Below are 13,332 nucleotides of genomic sequence, written 5' to 3' on the forward strand. Positions count from 1 at the left end.
TCAAAAAGAAGAATTGTGTTGTTAAATGTCAAATGTCCATTCTATTTTATATATAAGTTGCCGTTAAATAGTTTAAAATTTGAATTGTAACTGATGCTTTAAAATATACAGATCTAAAAAATATATAAGTAAGTTGAATATAATTTTAAAATTATCATATCCAATATATAAGTTTTTTAAGGAAAATGGAAAACAAATCCGATTTTATTCCCGCGGCTTGTTCGACAGTAAGTAAAAAAAAAGTACAAAGAAACACTCATAGTAGCATTTTTGATGAAGATAATTCTATTTTTCCAATGAGTACCAGTCAATTGCAAGAAAAGAATCTATCAGACGTAAGTTATGAACTGGAAGCACAGAAAAAATTGGCAAGAACATCTCTTCAACGAGCTAATAAAGTATCTGCTTTACCTTCGAAATATCTACGTGCTAATTATAGTAAATCGGAAAGTACCTCACATGTACACATGTATAATGAGAGCACAGTGAGTGAAAGTGATTTATTAAATACTCCAAAAAGTGCTTCAACACCGCGGAATTCTATTCAATCTTTAGAGCAGCTATCTTACAGATTAAAAAATAGTGATTTAAGTATCGATAATTGGGTGGATGATTTTAAAAAAGTGATAAAAAATACGGGTGATCAAACAAGCAACATGTTCAAGCCAGCAGAAGAGCTTTCCAGTATGCTCTTGGCCGATGAAATGTCATGGCGTCAAAAAAATGAGATTCCCATTAAAGACGAGCAATTTTCTGTTATACAAGCTATTGAAAATGAATCTGTTGGTAACTTTTTCCAGCAACGGTGTGATACATTATCTGAATTTCCAGGTGGCGCAAGTCCTAATACAACAAGAGAACCTGTACCTCTCATTGAATCTATGTCTGCTGTAAATATTACAGAGGATCAATCTCCTTCAGATGAAGGTAGCCCCGAAAATCAGAAAAAAATAAGTGTTTCTATGATTCAAAGGTTTTTAGCTGAATCAAGTTGTACACCCAAAAGTGCTGTTAATAATATTTATAAACTATGCGAAGATAATCAAAGATTTGTATCACTAGAAAACAAACCGATCTATTCCCTACCTGTTAGTAAAAACTCATCTTACACAAGTGATCACTCTGAAAATTCCGCAATGAAACAAATTTGTAACAAGGAAAATATTGATTCATTGAATACAAAAACTTCCAGTAGCAATCTATGCCCTTCTCAGACTTCATCGAGAGCATCAAGTGCCATGTCTTCATTACAAAATGGTAAACTCCCAATCGAAACAACAAAATGTGAATTAATTTGGGGCTGCGTTAAACTCGGAAAATCCGTTACACAGGAATTCATAATAAGAAACAGATCCGCTAAAAAACTGGGTATCCAATTGTCTTTGACCAGCCAGGAGTTTAAAATACGCAAAGATAATAGGAACGATAGTGAGCCTTTGAGTTCTAACAAAATTTTATTGCATGCTCACGAATCAAAAGCTATTATTATATCGTTTGTTCCAACAAAACGAGGTGCGGCAGTGGATGACCTTATATTCACTTCACTTGACCCAAATATGACACAAACTAGGAAACAATCTGTTAGACTTTTCGGTTATGGTGGATTCTTTAAGGTTGATTTCTACAATTTAACAAGAGACACCGCAGGTAAATTTTGGATGTCGCTCGGTAAATTAGACGACAGAACTTTAATAACATCCACTTTTAAAGTTAAAAATAAGGGGGATCTACCAGTATTTATTTACATATCAATACAATCTTTAGATACTTGCAAACTTTGCGTAAATCCAAATTTATTCGTTCTCCTCCCTCAAATGCAAAAAGAAATTGCGATTAGCTACAGACCATCGAGTGAGGATTATAATTTCAAATTAGATAACAGTCCGGTAGTAAGCGATTTAGGAAATTTAATTGTCACATTCGGAGCTGAAGTAGATCGGGGCAGATTAAGAAGAATTTGTGAAAAAAGTATCGAAAGTGGACTTAAAATAGATTCTATAGCAAATGTACTTAAAGAAAAAATCGAAGGTGAAGTGATGCCCATCGATTTGATCATGTTTAAAGAATCTCCAGCTAACATGAAAGAAATATTGAAATTATTAAATTATCATCAAATTGTATTAACCTTAGAGAGAGATCCGGAACAAACTATTATACAACAATATTCCGATGATTCGGGTTTATATCAATCTTTATACCAAGATACTACAATAGTTGCTGCAAAATCGAATGTTTCGAGTTCTTGTTATGTATCTCCGTTAATGATACTTCTAACTCTTCCTTATAAGTATAAAGATACCGTGTTTCTGAAATCCGAAAGTAACTGTAGGTTAAATTTCAAAATAAGTTGTCAGAATCATTTGGATGTGAAACCGAAAGAAGGTACTGTGGAACCTCACGGCACCGCAATTCTAACTATCAAATATTGTTCTAATACCGTAAGCGAAAAAAAGTGTCTAAAAGTGATTATTGTTATTGAAAAAGAGATTTTCGAAGTTGAAGTTAGAGTGGATTCTCTTGGACAGATTAAAAATAAAAACAAGTCTATTCTCAATTGCATTTAAGTTATTAGTATTATTATATTTTTGTGATATATTTTTATAATTTAAATACATAAAAGTGACATTAAATTAACAGTTTTTCATTTTCTAATGATATTGAACAAGTAAATTTGTAATCTCCACGGTACCTGGTAATTTAATCATTTTTATAAATTTTACTAAAACCTGAGATTATATACTCGATAGATCTGCCACTCTATAAAAATTTTATGACAAAGTTCCATTCTAGCAACATCTCTCGAACTGGCTCCGTACCAAGAAAAAAGATTTCTATAATTAAAGATTTGATCTAAGGTACATATCAATGCTAATTTCGCGGGAAATTTAAAAATAATTCGAGTAATTTTCAATGCTCGAAGCCAGTTGTCGCATCAAATTGTGAATGAAATAAAAGTATTATGCAAAATACTTTCATTTTGCTAACATTTCAAATTCAAATATTGTGGTTTACAAGAAAATATATATACCTGTAATTAAAATGCTATTTAAATGAAGTATTTTGTAAAATATTTTGATGTTATGTGACAACCAGGTCCAACCATCTAAATTTCACAATTAAATGGTTTATATAAGATATAGGTAGATTGAATATTGAAACATAGGATGCTTATTATAATTTTTATTTTTATTTTGACATTTTATAACTATATCCACAAATAAAAAATTTTCCTTCACACTTTAGCAGGCTTAGGACTGTCAACAGTGAGATGTTAGCGTGTTTAAAAAATGTTTCTGTTTATGCATGGTACATACAATGGTATATGAAAAAATGATTTTATAACCATGGTTAATTAATGATTACCGTTGTCTTTCTTGCAGCTTTTCCTATATTTAACATATGCCATATTCATCACAACATCATAGTCTTTATATTGTTGATCTTTGCCCTTCAAAATTTTATTAATACCTATGTAATGAAAGATGCATATGTTAAAACTAATATTTACATAATCCTTATTATCTGAACAAAATATTGAGGATGTGTCTGTCAAATCCTCCAAACGAAATATTTGTTTCTTTATGCCTAACGAATTGATTAACTGGGGCAATCTTTCGAAAATTTTATCAGAAAAACTTTTAAAAATATCACAGAATTTTGCTGAAGGCGCACATAAAACATTTTCTTTATGTTCCCTAGAATGAATTTGCCTTAATTAATTCGTTTGACAATATTATATTTTTACACAAGTGGCATTTGAGACTTTTAAATAATTTCTTCGCTACTGAACCTGCCACATAAGGAGTGACAGATCTAATTCTGTATATTTTGAGCTTCTATTGAATGATTTATAAATTGGGACATTGACTATTAGCAATTCTTTTCCTCTGCATAACTTTTCACTAGGATTTATAAGAGGTTTATTGTCATAGTAAATATAAGTACTTACCAGGTAAATGTAGAGTTGGCAGTGAAAGTTTTTTTAACCTGCCATTGGGGTTTCTACAAATTTGTTCAAAATGAATATCACATATTCTATGTGATGTTAATACTGTATTTGCACGCATTAACTTGGGGTTATTTATTCTTGGCAACCAAATTCTGCAAACGTCTTCGTTCCTAGAAATGGAATGTCTATAAAAAAGTAAAATAAGGATAAAATCATTCAACATATTTAACCATTCAACAAAATGATTTCCTATATACAAATTAATGAAGTTAGGGAGAAAAGAGTTATTCTCGTATAGATATGAACTTGATTTCAATTTAAATATTTGTATGTTGATAAATAGTAAATATTACTCTCACCTTATCGCTTGCTTATTCGTGCATCCTGGTACACAGCAGGCCTTTACTCGTTTACTCATATTGAGTAAGTAACGACAGCACAATTCGCAACAAATAATCACTTTAATGATCAAAAATGCAAATAGCTAATAAACAAACAAAATCAAACATCTTTGCAAAGATTTTATACACCTTTGCAAGATGGACGTTGTTCATTTAATAATCTTGCAATTTAGTTTCAGAATCCATATTAACAAACATTTAAAAATAAAACACCAAAAAGTAAGCTTTTAGATGTGAGCCAGTAATAGAGATGGCGCTGAAAATCGTCCTAAACTTCTCCTATCCAGTGCACAGGCTATGGAGTGTAGAGAAGGAGGAACATCTCTGGGTTAAAAAATGTGAGCTGATTTTTGATGGGAAAATAGGTGGCGCTGATTATAGAGGGTATTCGCTTGAATTTTACGCGCTGATTTGAAAATAACTGTATAGTAATGCTTTAAATAATGCACCGTGATAATGAAATTAGTAGTATTAAAATAATGAAACGATTAACAAAACAGAATCTCGTTAAATTAACTTTATTATTTAGCTAGTTATTTGGTTTAGATAATACATATATTCTAATATGAAAAAAAAGTAGAATCATGTAACAATAATGAAATAGTATAAAAAAACATTTTGGTTGATTAAAATAAAATATTGAATTTTATCCGTAACTAATATAATAATTATAGCGATATAATTAGATCAATAAAAATAATAGAATAATAAAAAAAAATATTTCGGTTCATAAAAATAAAATATTGAACTTGAACTAATATAATAGTTATAGTCATATAAAAATATCAATAAGAATAATAAAATAATTGAAAATAAAACATTTTGGTTCATAGAAATAAAATATTGAACTCTATCCGCAACAAATATAATAATTATAGTTTTGTTAAAATATCATTGGTAATTAGCTTATGTACCTAGCAGGTACAGAAATATATCAAGTTCTTAATAAAAAATAAAAATCTAATAAGATATTAAGGATTGCACAACTTTTCACATGAATATAATCAAACGTCAGTCACAACTTTGATAATTTCTTATACATTTTACTTTTTTTTTTTTTTTTTTTTCTATATACTCCTTGTTCAATGTTTTGGCCAAGAAATATCCTCTCATGGTTAAATAATAAATAATAATCTCTCTTGTTAACAATAGAGAATGTTCGTGGCAACCAATTTTGGGCAATTGAATTTGAGTAATTCGATCAAAAATCATTTGTATAGTATTCCCTTCAATTCCCTTTTTCCCAACAACATGGTATTCCAAAGAGACTTGCTTGTTTTATATTTTGAGATGAACGAATTCCAAGATCTTTCAAAAAACCACTTATACATTCAGAAATACAAGTTTTCACCATGATTTTTTGTATTCTTTTTTTACTATTTTTTTAATATTTTTAAACGTTGTTTAATTCTTTTCACCACCTACATAATATTCTGTTTTCGTTAGTTTATAGAATCTGAAGCTAGTTTCAGATATAGTAAGTGTTTAACTTCAGATCTCAATCCCATAGTACAATCAGCGCCACGTATTATCCCTACAGAATTCAGACCATATTTTAAACGTACCATCCATAAGAGATGTTCCTCCTTCTCTACACTCCATAGCACAGGCCCTGGCTAAAACTGTCAACAACAACCTAACCTTTTATTTTGAAGTGTCAAATTCTTCTTTTTCAATTAAGAGCCTTGTAAATTACTACCAAGGCTCTACAGTGAGTTATTAGGCTTGTGGTTTATCCCCTAGGTGTAATAGGTGTTATTTAGAACTCAAGTAGTAGTTCTACCTGCACTCTCGAATTATATAACAAAACAAACCTAAATTTAGCAATGCCTTGTGTCAGTTTGTGGTTACAAACAAAAATTAAAGTTGAAAATAAATATTGAAAAAAAAAACTACTAATATTAATTTTACATGGAAAATCTAACAATAATTTATTTGTATTTTGCCATAAAAATCCATTGAGGAAACATAATGAATTTGCTTTTTAATAAAAAACTATATATTGAATAAAAAGGTAATGAATTTGCATAATTAAATATTTAAATAATATCATTAAAAGTTTTATGCGTATGATTGAATACTATTGACAGAGAATGAAGATTAACTTCAGCACCTTCTATACAGGATGAAGAAAACGTAAGATAAATATGAATATTTAAACTAAATCAATGGTGATAGCCAAAGATACAATGATTGAAACTAGTTGTCCAAAACTACATTATACAATGAACAATGAAATTCAATCACTTTCGAGTCGCAATATCAAGTAAGAGGTATGTATGTATGTAGATATTGTGGTATTATAGATTGCAACCCAAAGAATTTATTGTGTCCTCCTTTCTTGCTGCGATACTGTGAATCCAATTTCTTCTAGAAATTCCAGAATGTGGGATGGTTGTAGCTGCCAGAGATATTCTTCATACTCTTCCAGGTGTAGTGCTCTGGAGTTCCATAGTGTTTCACACTTTGAAAGAATGTGGATAGAGATTTTGTCCTCTATGCAACAAAATCTGCACACCTCATTATCTGCTAAAAGTAAGAGGAATTTAATAGAAGAAATAAAATCATCAAGGGCTAGCAGCTATTTGAAAGCAACAATATGATGCTGAAAATCTAAAAAACATAAGTAAGACCTATGGAATAAAAAAAATAATGATGACAACTAAAATGAAAAAACTAAGAACAATTAAGAGAGTGAGCCTCAGAAATAGAATGAAAAGTAAGTAAATCAAAGAAGAATTTGAAATTCAAGGGATAGGGCCGTAATTCCCAAAGTGGCCCAGGTGCAACCTCAGGGGTCCACTGAAAACTGTACAACAGGTATGTAGTTCAATTTCCATAGTTAGATCTAATTTTTTTGATGAATTTTTCATAAGAAAGTTAGGCTTTAAAAAAATCATTTCTTCACTATAGAGTTAACAGACTTGTTAATACTTTATATATGAACACTGTGTATCGATCTTAAGGTTTTTAATTTGTGTTTTTTTTATATAAAAAATTGTATGAAATAAAATCCGCTATTATACAAATTTGTTTTTTTTTATTTCAATCATGAACCTTAATATGCGATACAGAGTGTTGTAAATGAACTTTTTTGGTGTAATAGAACTCTAATTATTTTTTTTTGTAGTATTTCCTTGAATATGTGATAATTGTTCTAGAAATATTATTCATTTGTATGTAGGTTACATCATATACAGTTTGTCACATTAAATATATCATCAATTTGTTTTTTCACATTGTAGCCCTTTATCTAAGATTGTATATGATGTAAATACATATGAGGATATGTTAGTATTACTTTTATAGATTTCATTATAATAACAATAATTGAATAAAGAGCAATATTGGAAAGAACAAGTAGAAATAATAAAGCAAATGATGTTCCTCGAAGGGCATTTTGTGTATATTTAATATATTTATGAATGAATATTATTAATTTGTATCAATTTATCACATATTCTTAAATACTGCTATAATTAGATATATTATAGTTTAAGAGCCAGTGACATTATCTAATTATCATTTAGTAGAGGCTAATGCAGAGGGCCTAAATAAATGCCATTCGTGAGAATTAGCCCTGATCGTGGTTCGAAAGAGGTGGAGGAACGCCTTCAATCTATTTTTATTACTTAGTTGAGGCTAATATTTCAGTAGTTCTTTGATAAATAACGATCATCGATATAACATTGAAATATCATTTGGATTGTTCTAGAAGGGTGACAGAATACCCCCAACAAGTCACTGAAGCAGTGAACTTTTTATTATTTAGTAAAGTCTATGTTTTGCTTGTGTATTTGACAATCAGTACAACAAGATGGCAGTTTTAAGTACCTGGCAGAAAGTTTGAAAGTCTCATATGCGCACCCTTATTTTGTAACCTCTATTGTATTATAATTTATGTTGTGAATGCTTAAAAAGGTAAGAATAATTTTATTTAAGATGTTTTTAGTAAACACAGAAATTTATTTACCTTTGGAGCTGATATTTTCATACTCATATTTTTTATAGCAACTTGAAAATTTCATCGTTAACAACTTTTGGACTATGCTAAATACGAATATAATCTGGGTGTTTAAAAGTGAAAAATATTTATTAAACTTTTCCACTATATCTTAGAGACTGAGGAAGATGCGAAAAAAATACTAATAAATATTTCTTGTAGAGAATTTTTGTATAGATTGAAAGCACTCTGCTACCTCCTTGGCATAATATTTAGGGGTAATCCTTACAGATGTCACTTATTTAAGTCTCCCACAATATTATCTAAGTAAATTGGCCTCAACTTGAACATCATTCAAAAGGGGACTTTCATGCTATTAGTCCTTTGACACCATGAAAGATCATACACGACACCCTGCATCGCATCTAGCTACCTTATATCAATTGTAATTGATGAAAAAAATACTCATTTCTCTTCTGTTAACCTTATACTTTTGTACTAAATCTACTACTATATAGTGAGGAATTAGTGGAAATTCTAATGTAGTTTGGACATTATGGCATAGAAGGCGAACCTGGGGTTATTCCTATTGTTGAATTTGTTTGTTTTTATGATATGATGATGTATGATTCCTCTAGAACGTATTATTGACGCGTCTATCATGTCCGCAACGCGTTATACGTCTAGTATAGATGAAATGTGTGATGAGTTCTTTTAAATGAAATCTCTATAGTTTTACTTATTCCAAGATTTAACAATTTTATCGCCGTATACCGAGCAATATCGAAAGCAATAAATAGTCCTGTTCATGTACTTCCGCAACCAGTTCTAAATATGGTGTATGATTGGTTGCCAATCTTATGGATGAATCGAAAAATATTCAATTAATTCTGCTTAAGTTATATCATTGGTATATTCTAAAATCGCTAGTTGATCTAATGAGCACTGTGAAAGGATTTAAAAAACCTCGTGGTATCATATATTTTTCTGTGGAGATTTCATGATTTCAAGATTTTACCGCTGTCTATCGAGCGATGCTGGAAACTATAAATAGTCTATCCCATGTAACTCGACAACCAATTCTAAATATAGTGTATGATTGGTTGCCTACCCATTAGGGCAAAACAAAAATTTTATATTCAGTTACATTCAAATTTAATGTTTTTTAACAGCTATCTAGTCCAATCAATAATAACAAAGTATCGAAAAAAACAACACTGTATCATGTATTTTCTCATGGAGTTTCCGAAAAAAACATCAGTTTTTGAATTTGAGCAATGGTTTTCGTGAAAATTCAATTTTCTCCTCTTGATTCACCCACCGCCATCTGCCCGACAAGACACACATTTTCCTCTACTCTACTATACAGTGAAAACAGTAGAATTTAAAATGTGGTTCGGACATTCTGGCACAGAGGACGCATTTGTTTTTGTAGCGCCTGTCATATCCGCAACCCGTTATACGACTCTCATAGATAATATAAAATACAAATTTTTTGAATTGAAACCTCAATACTTTTACTTATTTTACGATTACAAGATTTGATCGTCGTTTACCGCGATGTCGGAAACTTTAGTCTTCTCCATGTAATTCGACAACCAGTTCTAAACATAGTGTATGATTGGTTTCCTCTCCTTAAGTGTGAGACTGAAAATTTATAATCAAATATATTCAAATTTGATATTTTTTAAAATAGCTATGTAATCATATCAGAAATAGAAAATTATCAAAAAAAAACATGTGGTATCATGTATTTTCTTTTCTCCATAAGTTTTTGGGTTTGAGCAATGGTTTTCAGGAGCAACTAATTTGCACTTCATTGTATTTGTTATCCTGTTAGAAACTGTTTCTTATGATAATGGTTATGATGGGGGAGGGAATACAAAAACACAAAATTATATTCAACGAGATTTATTCAAATCTTAATATTGAATAATAGAGTTATCAACATTACATTTTCAAAATATTACACAAGGCTATAATAAAAAATTTGTTTAATTATCCAAAATTAAAATAATCATATATTTTCACTACTATTTGGACAATGGTTAATACATAATATAGTAAAATTAATAAAATAACTTCCAATATTGTTTACACTTATTACTATATATGCCCAACAGGCATTGAATTAACAAATCTCTTTATTTCCAATTTAAATGATACTAGAAGAAAGCAGAAAATAATTTAAGAATTGAATATAAGAGAGAGACACAAAAAAACAATGATACTCAAAGGAAAAGTAGTCATATTTTATATTAAAGAATTATGAGGACAGGGGATCAAAGTACAATATTTCTAGTCACTTAGGCCGACTTAAAAAAATAGCTCTTAAGGTTTGAAATTTATGGAGAAAGTGTTGGTTTTAAAAGGAGCATTTTTTTCTAAGGACATTCTACCCCTATGCAATCACTACTCCTATCTCTGTTTTGGTATTGAAAAAGGGTTGAAAATATTTTCCCTAAAATACCTCAACCCCTTCCATTTTACTAAATGCTCTTTGATCCTTCTTCTCCAGATAACTCTTCATATATAGCTACAAATAAAAATAAAAAAGAATTAAGAATAAGGTTGCAAGAAAAATGAAAGAATGGACAAAATACAGAACCATGAGATAGGAGAAGAGTTAGCCAAAAGATTTATACTAAGTGATAATTTCTGATATTTCTATGGAACATACTGTTTATGGTATCAGTACACTAACACTCATAATTACATGCCTGAAGCACGTTTTGATAACCAAGTTATCATCTCAAGAATTGGTGTAGTCAGTAAACATTACATTCCGTGGAAGAGTTAAATAGACAGAATGTGGTTAGAAGTAAATGTAGAAATGGATTCAAAGTACAATTTAAAAGTGATGCGTAACAATATACTAAAATTAATACACCTTACAACTAATTTATAGTCTATGTTTCCATGCACTTCCAAACGATTTACTTGAGTGGTTGATTTTATCCATACACAAATTCTTTCTTCTGTATCTTGATGGCACCATTTCCATATTGAGATGATAACTTGTTTGTACCATGAATCAACCTGAAATAAATAAATTACATTGAAATATAATATAATAATTTCAAACAGTGCTTGGCTATATTTATTTTTCATTTCAATTATTTAATAAAATTGGTGACATAATACAAGCAAAACTGAAATACATAAGAATAGTTTATAATCGCTTAGAATTTCAAATTCTACAATGACTAAGTCCATTTTGTAAAAATTTGTACAGAAGAATATGATCATGTGGACTGTGGATGTGGATCATTTTGTCCTGTTAATATTTTAGTTTGTCCTCTTTAGCAACACATGTGGTGGACAAAACCGAAACAAATACATTGGGACCCTTTTTTTGTTTATAGTCAACCAGCTACCAATAGATATTATTGGTCATAACTTTTTAGAAATAAGTTATTCTTACATGAATTATGTCATCACTCAACCAAAGGTTCTCTAAGAAAATGCTGACGGCACGCATTCCACAGCCTTTTCAGAAACTCCAGCAAGAACACAGATGTTCTCAAAGCCAATTAATATTTTCTATTAATTGTAATAATGAATATTTTTAAAAAGCTACTTCGAGCTCCCAAATTTATTATTCATGGAAGCCGATTCGATGGATAGTGCCATTGAAAGTGAAAAAAAAACATTCCTGTATTAACCTTTAACAATTAGAAGACAATTATGACACTAGAAAGATCCATGGGGGGTATAAATAAAACTTCTGTTGCCTACATGTACACTATATGTGAACTTGATCACTTTCCCAAATATATCTGTATAGTCCTATTCAAAAACCTTAATCCTCAATATGATAGATCACTATACAGTTAATCCTACTCCAGAACATAATTCTGTCGAAGTTTTTGAACAATGGTTCTGTTTCTATAAAAATTTTAAACTCTAAACTTAACCTGCAATAGTAATTTTTATGACAAGAATGAATGTTTTGGATGGATTGTATTTTTCAAAAGCTAACCATTTGATACAAACTTGGAAATAAAGTAATCCTCTGACTTCTCTTAGTAGGTTATATGAATACATTAGGAATTTACATTCTAATAAGTTATTTTTTGTAAAAATGGCAAGCCTCGGAACCTGTACTCTACATTATTTAAAAGGATATTCATTCACGTTCTAGCTTAAAAAAAAAACAAAAAAGAACCTCCGGTTAGGTATACTAGAGTAGGAATGATGGAAACCTATGACTATAAACATTTAGATCATGATCAGTTTCTGGAAAGCACTTATATTTCAAATTAGGAGGAAAGCTCGAGTTTTCATAAACGACACTAAATTATCAATATTATATACGTATTAATTTATACCACAATGGGTAAAAAAATACTATTGACTAATAAAATACGATATATATATATATATATATATATATATATATATATATATATATATATATATATATATATATATATATATATATATATTATTATAATATATATAATAGTATTTTTTTGATATGGCAATTTTTTTATTATTTACCTGCATGTAGCGTTCGCTCTTCAATTCCTTTTGTAAGCTCTGTATTTTCGAATTGGCAGCTTCATGTTCAATGTAACAACTCTATTTTCGCTACTCTCACCTTCCAGCATCACTCTCTGTAGCATTATCAAGCGTTTTTCTGTTTGGACCTGCAAATAATTATATAATATACTTTAAAAGCAATTCTATTCAAGTATTCAAACAAAACTACTTTATAGATAATATATTAATTTTCAAATTGATTTTATTATATAGACTATTACCAACTATCTTTCCTTTTAAAATTTTGTTGAACGAATGAAACATTTCATTAGGAACAAATTTAACGAATTTAATCATTTTTATATTATCAACTAAATAATTTATATTAAATTAAATTAACTTAGGAAAATATCAAATCTTCTTTTTTAAATTCTAATTGCCTTTGTAACGCTCTAGGTAAAGTTTTTAAGTAAATATGATTCAATCATTTGATTGCTGATTGATATGATATTTATGGAAGGTGAAGAGCAAGGATTTTTTATAAAGCAAAGGAC

General features: G+C 29.5%; 3 protein-coding genes across 4 annotated transcripts in view; 2 read left to right on the forward strand and 1 right to left on the reverse strand.

Annotated features, from left to right (window-relative positions):
- Positions 1-2: 2 nt before the first annotated feature.
- On the forward strand, positions 3-2,630 carry LOC130894792 (uncharacterized). The gene is made up of 2 exons (XM_057801774.1): positions 3-128; positions 182-2,630. Exon 2 carries the CDS (start codon positions 186-188, stop codon positions 2,562-2,564), a length of 2,379 nt encoding a protein of 792 aa, XP_057657757.1. The 5' UTR covers positions 3-128; positions 182-185; the 3' UTR covers positions 2,565-2,630.
- A 555-nt stretch (positions 2,631-3,185) lies between these two features.
- Positions 3,186-5,965, reverse strand: LOC130894793 (uncharacterized). 2 transcript variants are annotated; one of them, XM_057801777.1, is made up of 4 exons: positions 5,916-5,965; positions 4,309-4,645; positions 3,950-4,119; positions 3,186-3,468 (listed from the first exon to the last, which is right to left on the reverse strand). In XM_057801777.1, the coding sequence occupies exons 2-4, from the start codon at positions 4,365-4,367 to the stop codon at positions 3,353-3,355; spliced, it is 345 nt and encodes a 114-aa protein (XP_057657760.1). In that variant the 5' UTR covers positions 4,368-4,645; positions 5,916-5,965; the 3' UTR covers positions 3,186-3,352. The 2 variants fall into 2 exon arrangements, with proteins under 2 accessions (XP_057657760.1, XP_057657759.1); XM_057801776.1 differs by having other exon boundaries at positions 3,950-4,134.
- A 190-nt stretch (positions 5,966-6,155) lies between these two features.
- The window catches only part of LOC130894794 (uncharacterized), a 50,991-nt gene continuing 43,814 nt past the window's right edge, over positions 6,156-13,332 (forward strand). The window contains exons 1-3 of the mRNA XM_057801778.1: positions 6,156-6,364; positions 6,441-6,623; positions 6,725-7,170. The gene's annotated coding sequence lies outside the window, so the exon portion shown is untranslated. The remainder of the gene's footprint in view (positions 6,365-6,440; positions 6,624-6,724; positions 7,171-13,332) is intronic.

Source organism: Diorhabda carinulata, chromosome 6 (genome assembly GCF_026250575.1).
Source record: "Diorhabda carinulata isolate Delta chromosome 6, icDioCari1.1, whole genome shotgun sequence".
NCBI lineage: Eukaryota > Metazoa > Arthropoda > Insecta > Coleoptera > Chrysomelidae > Diorhabda > Diorhabda carinulata.

Coding starts and splice junctions, on each gene's coding strand:
- LOC130894792 (XM_057801774.1), top strand. CDS start 186: ATGGAAAACAAATCCGATTTTATTCCCGCGGCTTGTTCGACAGTAAGT.
- LOC130894793 (XM_057801776.1), bottom strand. CDS start 4,367: ATGAGTAAACGAGTAAAGGCCTGCTGTGTACCAGGATGCACGAATAAG. Junction 4,135..4,308: donor ACGAATAAGCAAGCGATAAG/GTGAGAGTAATA, acceptor ACTTTTTTATAG/ACATTCCATTTCTAGGAACG. Junction 3,469..3,949: donor GCCAACTCTACATTTACCTG/GTAAGTACTTAT, acceptor TTCATTACATAG/GTATTAATAAAATTTTGAAG.